At 36.8% G+C, this 8,553-nt stretch overlaps 1 protein-coding gene across 1 annotated transcript; it reads right to left on the bottom strand.

Moving 5' to 3' along the window:
• Positions 1 to 269: 269 nt before the first annotated feature.
• On the bottom strand, positions 270 to 8,129 carry LOC109603572 (phosphoribosylformylglycinamidine synthase). The gene is made up of 9 exons (XM_020020056.2): positions 7,211 to 8,129; positions 3,754 to 4,007; positions 3,314 to 3,697; positions 2,965 to 3,253; positions 2,540 to 2,903; positions 2,178 to 2,484; positions 1,669 to 2,120; positions 1,108 to 1,549; positions 270 to 1,055 (listed from the first exon to the last, which is right to left on the bottom strand). Exons 1-9 carry the CDS (start codon positions 8,038 to 8,040, stop codon positions 412 to 414), a joined length of 3,966 nt encoding a protein of 1,321 aa, XP_019875615.2. The 5' UTR covers positions 8,041 to 8,129; the 3' UTR covers positions 270 to 411.
• Positions 8,130 to 8,553: the final 424 nt, after the last annotated feature.

Raw genomic sequence — 8,553 nt, 5'->3', positions numbered from 1 at the left:
CAAAAAATAAAAACTATTGAACAATAAATGTATGGTGTATTAAGAATACAGCAATTTAAATTTAGTGTTTTTATTTTAAAAAATTCGTCGGTTTGGTAAATTTCGCGTAATGTTGTATCGTTGCGCTCTGTTTTGTTTACAAGTTGAATTTTTTATGTAAAAATTAAATTTAAATGTGTTGTAAAACTTAATGGTTATGTACATAATTTCAAATGCTATTAAGACTGCTTTGAAAGTCCTTTATATCTTGCTTAGTGAAAGGCAACCAAAATTAAATAATTTTTTATTAAAAACTCTCATGTTTTATTTCTTCAACAAATTAAACCTACCATAAATTAACAACTGATAATATAATTCAATAGAAAAATATAAACTCGCGGAATGTAAACGCAAAATATTGCACCAAAGAACCTAATAATAAACCCTGTGGAATTTGACGTTGCAGCACCATTCGTAGGCGTTCCTGAACATCTTCTCCCAAGGACTCTTCTGATAATTGACCCAATCCCTCGGCATGTACGGCCATTGGAATGTCTGCGTGCACCTCTCTGGGTGCGGCATCATCGCCAGATGTCGACCGTCGTTCGAGCAGACTCCGGCCAAACCTTCGATGCTTCCGTTGGGATTCATTGGGTAGGTTTCGGTGGGGTTTCCGGCATCGTTCACATAACGAAGTCCCACGCAGCCTTGTTCAACAAGCTTCCGGTAGATGGTGTCGTTTTTGAACGTGAATCTACCTTCACCGTGCGCCACCCAAACTCCGAAAACGGAGTCTTCCATGCCTTGCAGCATGATGCTTTTGCTTTTTTCGATTTTCACGGTGCTCCATCTGCACTCGAATCGTTCGGACAGGTTGTGTTCCAACACGATGTCCGGTTTGTCGTCTCCTTCTACCGGACTGTTGCCCACCCATCCGATAAGTGCCATCAACTGGCAACCGTTGCAAACGCCCAAACTGAAAGTGTCTGGTCGTGCGAAGAACTTTTTGAACTGTTGGCTCACACGTTCGTTGAAGAGGATACTGGCGGCCCATCCTTTGGCAGATCCCAACACGTCTAAAATCGATTCAATTTAATAACTAACGTTGATTCCTTGCCAACTACTTACCTGCGTAACTAAATCCACCAGGGAAAATAACACCTCTGAATCGATCTAAAGTTACGTCCCCACTCAACAAATCTTGCATCGTAACGTCAAATACTTTGAAACCAACTTGTACGAGAGCCGCAGCCATCTCCCGATCACCATTTGTTCCTTCCTCTCTTATGACAGCCACTTCAATGTTCTGACCCTTCGTTGTTTTGTCTTCGTCCGGATCAAATGTCAATTTGTATTTGGGAGCCGTTCTTTGTGATAAAATGTTGAATTCCGAGTCTGCACATACTTTGATGGTTTGTTGCAGTTCCAATTTGTAGCTGGTTTCTTCCCACATCATCATGAGGTTCACCAGACGACTCTCAAAGGTCACTGTGTTTACGTTGATGAGGATTTCCGAACGCATTCCGTATCCGACTGATTTACCGATTTCCCATACGGGAACGTTGAATTGCTATAAAATTAAAAGATCAAAGAGTGAGCACAGAAAAACGCTACAACCAACATCGAATATTTATTGAACAATGAAGTTGATATTCTTTGATAAGTAGTTTCAGATTAGACAGTACATACCTTGAAAGTAGAAAGACAATGTTGCAGATCCGCATCAAGAATTTCCAAAACCCATCCAACTTCTTCAGAGAACAATACATTAAGAGCCGGACCAGATCGATGTTTTAAACTGACGTTCAAGCCAGAAATTCCAGCGAACGCCATCTCGAACAAACACACAATCAAACCTCCATCGCTCACATCGTGACCCGACAGAATAGCTCCGTCCTTAATCAGTTTTTGGGTTGCGTTAAAGGCGTTGGCAAAAGTTTTGGCACAGTGAACGTCCGGAGATTCGTTACCCAATTGTCCGAAAACCTGTGCAAGTGCAGATCCGCCGAGTCTGTTATCGCCGTTAGACAAGTCCACAAAGAGCAATCGTCCCGATTTTCCCATCGAAGGTGCCTTCAAATCGGGTGTCACAACCTTCCTGACATCCGGGCAAGGAGCGTAAGTCGAAACCACAAGAGTTCCTTAAAAATTCGAATCATGAAAAATATAAATTTACAAAAAAGTACTAATATATTTACCAGGGGCTTTGACAGTATCCTTCCCGACTCTGGCAGCCATACTCAAAGAATCCTTTCCTCCGTCAATGGCAATGCCCAACTCGTTCATCAAACCGCACATGGCTTTACAAGCATCAAACAAGGCGGCACCTTCGCCTTCTAACTTCGCCGCCCACATCCAATTGCCGCTGCACTTTACGTCACGTAAATCGGAAACGGCGGCGAAAACCAGATTAGACAGTGCTTCAGCCACTGTCATTCTGGCACCCGCAGCCGTATTTACCAAACCTTTTATTGGTTGTTCACCGATCGAAGAAGCTATACCTTCCTAAAGTAAACATTTACAGTATACTTATTAAAATAAAATATTTATGGCTACTTACGTATCCAAAGTGAGAAATAGCTGTAACCGCAACATCGGCTAAAGGAGTGTGCAGTGGTCCAACACATTGCTGTTGGGCTATTAAACCTGTGACACATCTGTCAACCTTGTTGGTTAAATATCTTTTGCTTGCAACGCTCGGTAGTCTCAAAACGGCTTCTAAAGCTTTTAAAATGGACGTGCCTTTCGGTAACTCTATTGGTTTAAGTAGTACATTTTTCCGGGATAAATTGAACACTTTTCTCGGCATTTTTCCTAAAACGTGTTCAAGTTCTAAATTGAAAGGGATTGATGATTTTGTCTCATCGGTCGCCAATTCTACGCGTCCTGTTCCTGTTACTTCACCAACAACATTTATTGGACATCTAAAAATAAAATTTTGATTAAAACTTGTTCCTTTCTTTGTAGGAATTAGATTGTAGGCACCTTTCTCTGCGACAAATTGCTTTTAGTAAATCAAGATCTCGTTTCTCACACAACAAAGCGTTGTTTTCTTGATACTCAGCACCCCAAAGTTCCAAAACGTTAATAGTAGGATCACCCAATTCAAATCGGTCCGCATAAATTATACCTCCAACCGGTTCAACCAACTCTTTAAGCACATTTCCGTTTCCACCCGCTCCTTGATCGTGAATACTCACGATTGGATTCTTTTTGCCAGATTCAAGACAAGCTCTCACCACTCTGTTGAGTTTCTGTTCCATTTCAGCATCGCCTGTAAATTTTTTATTTGTAAATTACATCGGTACAGCGAACGACGATCGATTGATTAAACCTCTTTGAACGGCGTTGAAATCTAACTCTTCTTTATTGTCACCCTGAACCTCGACGGAACTGGCGGATCCGCCACCAACACCGATCCGGTAAACCGGACCGCCAATCTTAATAATCTGGTGTCCGACTTTCGGAGACATTTTCTCCGTCATGGCCGCTTCCATGCTTCCGATACCTCCGCTGAACATTATCGGTTTGATCCACTCCCTCCTGTCGCCGGCAGCATCCACGAGTCCGAACGAGCGGACGAAGCCACAAATCAGGGGTTCACCAAATTTGTTACCGTAGTCGGAGGCTCCGTTGCTCGCTTCTATCAGGATGTCCAATGGAGGAGCGAAGTTGGTCGGATACTCGAAGCCGGTCTTTTCCCATGGTAAATCGTAACCTAACAGAAAAATACATGTTTATTATTTACTTACATATTTTTAGTGCCCCACATACCTGGTATGTTCAAATTTCCGACTGAGTAGCCAGCGGTACCGGCAATGCAGTAGCCACCGCGTCCGACACATTGGACGTCCCGCAAGCGACCACCAGTTCCGGTGGTGGCTCCGCTGAAAGGAGCGACGCCTGTAGGAAAGTTGTGCGTTTCAGCCGTGAAAATTAAATGGGATTCGGCATTTACTGCCTTCAATTCGCTCACAGAACCTGGCGTAACCGGTCTCAAACTTCTGTGCAAGTAACCCTTAATCGCACTGTAAAATTATCAAATATATATAACACATAACAATAATTCAGGTACGCTGAATAATCTTTTCTTTTTTTTCTCATTTGGGTCATACTCCCATTAATAGAAAATTTATTTTCGACTGTAACATTTTGCTTAAAACTGGTTGGTGGACAGTTTTTAACGATACTTTCGCTATATAAGTTATTTTTACAACGGTTGTTGATATTTAAAAAAAAACTAGTAGTTCAGTCATTATAGGGAGTTTACTTCGGAAATCGAGATACCCAGCTATAAACAATTCCTATAAACTTATATTTTGACATCCCAAAACTTGTCAGAGGTCAAAGTCACAAAAATCAATTTTTTGCTCGTTTCCTACACTACTTGTATTTCTTATCAATTGTAGAGAATCATTTGAGGTGAACTCGTAGTCCCGATCGAAAATACGTAGTATAGAGTTTATAAATTATTGCTAATTATATAATTACCATTTTTTATTAACTATTACATTATATTCAATCTATTTTTAATTTCCATTTCCTCACTTATAGTATTTGTAGCATGCATAGCACACTTTTCTTTTGCATTTTCGAGATACTCCTCCTCCTGTTTTCAATGATTTCATAAGACTTTGTTCAATTACCATATCTGTTCATGTCCCACAATTGAATTTTTCTGTTCGTTTCACGGTGAATCTATTTTTAAAATTCTCAAAGTTTGTTCATCCATAGTTTCTTCCAACTTCATCATATCTTGAAGATATAAGTGTGCTGATTTTGCATATAAGAAGTGACCACTGGCGTGAAAATACAGCAGCATTTTGTGCACTGGATTAAGATGTTCTTTAAAAAGCCTGAGTTGGACCTCGAGTTTTTAATTCATCCAGTTTGTTCAGAAATGTTGCAAGAAAAAGGGTTGGGCTACCTATACATCTTTCTATGTTTTCGTAGGAAACAACTCGAGAAGTTATTTGCTGTATTAACTGATCCAAAATCCCATTTTCAATTTTCGTATCTTCAAAAATTATCATTGATAATGCAAGTCGTAATAATGTATGGTCTTTGATGTTTCTTGAATAAACTTGACCAGTAAGCAATTTGTCAACAGAATTCTTTGCATATATTTCACCAAGCTCATTTCAGTCCACTCCCGTCCGTTATGAACTCTATGCTTCCAAGAAAAGACATCAGCATATGAAATCCTCCTAATTTTATAACTATTGTGCTAAATGGTGAGTTAGCATCTGATGCAGCTACCATTTCACGTGCTTTAGAGTAGAGGGGTTAATCAAAACTATTCACACACGTTTTTTGTCCACGTGACTTAGCAATATCAAGAGCGCAATGTAAAGTTGTGCAAATAGTGTCCACGTGATTGGTAGGATTATCAATAAAAGGAAGAAACAACTTGAGATGTTGAAAAGTTCTTGTTATTTTTAGTGAGCTGTTCAAGATAACCATTCCACCCTGGCAACGATGCAATATCTCTCCATTTTCCATACAGCCACAAAAAATCAACTTCGTCAATGTTTTTTTCTGTGAATCCTTCATCATTATGTAAATTTTTGACTTGAACTTTACTGTATCCAGGTGCGGCCGGTTTTTCATAAACTTGAAGAGATACATGTGATATGGCTGCCAACTCTTTGGCACTTGGTTTGGTTGTGCATTTTTTCTTCAGTTCATCGTAGATCGCAGCATTTTTTGAAGTTACTATCTTCATACCCATAACATAAAGAGTATTGTTACCATCAAGAGTGTGGACATTTACACTGGCATTGTCTCCAACATATTGTACAAATGCACCAGATTCTGATGATAATAATAAAAAATGACAATTATATATTTAGCAGTAGTTTATAAACTTTATAACACGTATTTTTGAACAGGACTACCAGTTGATCTCAACTGATACTGTAGCCGTGCACCTTCTGCCCTCTATCTCGATAACGGCTCCACGTATGAAAAAATGTTTAAAACAAAAGTTGTAGAGAATTTAATTCTCTACAATATTGATATTGTATTGATAAGAAATACAAATAACGTAAAACCCATAGGAAACGAGATATTTACAAAAAATATGCAAAAAATCGATTTTTTCTACTTTTGACCTCTGACTTTTACGAACATCCTATCATGTGTGAATTTTGAGACAAGTTTTGGGATGTCAATATATAAGTTTATACGAATTTATAGCTGTGTATCTCGATTTCCGAGATATTCACCTAATTTTGACTAAGATGACTGAACTATAGAATCAAAACAAGATTAACTCTCAATTTCGATAGTTGTTATCAAGTTTTAAATGTCTCAGTTATATCAAAATATACAAAAGTATAACGTAACAGGCATGCACCACTCGCATTATTTCAATTAATGCATATTCTTTCTAAAACACATTCATACTAAATAATCAATTTACATTTTCAGGTTTAAATATTATAATTAAAATTTATTTTCTCTTCAGCCTTTTAGTTTGTTTTTTCTTTAAATAAATTTACGTGGGTGCTTTAAATGATGAATAAGATAAAAGAAGGCAGAAAACATAAAAAATGTTATAATTTGAACGACGAAAAGACACAAATTTAGCATTAAGAGTAAATATTTGTTTCTTTCCATCACAACATTTAATAAAGAATCTAATTATGATGTACTAAGGTTTGAAACGTTTGTGATTCAATAAACTATCAGTAAAACAGTTGAATTATTTATAATTGAAAAAAATCAGTCAGTGAAAGTGTAAGAAAAATAATTATCGGAAAAACTCAATTTGCTATTTTTTAGGTGAAATATATAAAAAAGAATGTTTTTATATTTTTGCAGTAAACTAGTATGATATAAATTAATATATTTAAACAATTATGTGAGACGTTATATCATTTTAAAGTAACACACTAAAAGATACTGCAAATACACACAATATCGTTGACCTCAAACGTTCGAGCTTTAATTAGAAAATTATCTATATGTAATAAATGTGTATAGTAAAATTCCAAAACTTATCTCTGATGCAATAAACAATCCAAGAAGCAAACAATTCTAAAGTTGAAAATAATAAAAAATAGATGTCTCAAATTGCTTCATAAATTATTACAACAAAATTATTAGTGACGCAAGTTATTAATCAATCAATTGACAAATAACGACATCAATCAATTTATAATATATTACATAATACATTCAATCAATTTACCATTTTATAAGACAATAAAAAAATAAATAAATATACCTGCTGTTGTCACTGAATTTAATAACATTATTCTGATTGGTGTGTTTCTGTGTATCAACAATCATATCAATCAAAGATTCCTCATATTCTTTACCATCCACAATCATTTTTCCTTTGAAAAACCAATGCCTAGAATGTTCACTGTTTGACTGTGCCAGATCAAAACACTCCACATTAGTGGGATTCCTTTTCAATTTGTTCTTGAACAGATCTGTGTAGTATTTTAAGTCAGCCTCATCAAAAGCCAAACCAAGTTCCTCATCAATTTGTTTTAGTGCTTTTTCGCCTTTGCCCAGAACATCAATCACACAGATGTTCTCCTTTTTGGCCAATTTCTCATTGAAACTGTTCTGTGGTATATTTTCTGGTGTATACCTGCACTCAGTCATTTTATCATGTAACAAGAGTGCAAGTTTGTTTTCTGTGTCTTTTGTTGGCTTGCTACCTGTGAAAGTTAGCAAATAACGGCGCGACACTTCCAGTCTAGAAACCTGGCTCAATCCTAGATTGTTGCATATTGACACAGCATTTGTGGAACTGGACGTTGAAAAATTGAATCTGGGGCCGCATTCTATCAATATTTGGTTTTCATTTTCAGTCAGAACTTGTTGACTAACCAAACTGTTGGGGTTGTGTGGATTTCTCAGCACCCACTTCAAAATGTTTTCTTCTTGTTCAGTGAGCGGTTTGGTAAGCTCCACATGGAAACATTCCTCCGTGTCGATTTGCTTGAGATTCGGCGTGACCGTCGACAATTTGTTAAAAATTTCGTTAGTTTTCGCTTCGGTGCAGCCCGGAGTGCGATACAATCGTAGTATTGTATTCACCATTCTGAGACACGCGAGATTCACTATTCGACACTTTCGAGTTGAGTGAGGTTTTCTGAATACGGGATGTCTTTGAATTCGGACGATAAATATTGGTTGGTACAACGAAAGGTTATCGCCAAGTTACCACATGTTTTTATGTTTACGTTAAGAGTGCGCAACAAGTGGTTGCAGACACTTTTTTTGCAATTCCCGACGATTTTCTGTCACTCTCTGCCTCGAGTTTAATTCCAAGTATAGTTTCAGATAAAATCTAATTTAAAAATTATCATAAAAATTGTTTAAAATTTTCATGTTAAGAAAAATAATATGTACACACCTTTACATTTTAAACTATATTTCTTAACATTGTTATTAGATTACGAAGTTTAATTTAAAAAAGTCCTTAAATTTTACAAATAAAAAATAGAATATAGGAAGTTATGTAGTTGAAAGTGCATCAATAGATTTTAAAATTATCAATTTCTTTAATTAAATTTACAGAATACTCGTTTGAATTTGAAATTTAAAGAGCAC

The sequence above is a fragment of the Aethina tumida genome, chromosome 7 (genome assembly GCF_024364675.1).
Source record: "Aethina tumida isolate Nest 87 chromosome 7, icAetTumi1.1, whole genome shotgun sequence".
Lineage (NCBI taxonomy): Eukaryota > Metazoa > Arthropoda > Insecta > Coleoptera > Nitidulidae > Aethina > Aethina tumida.
This window is presented reverse-complemented; position numbering and strand designations above follow the sequence as displayed.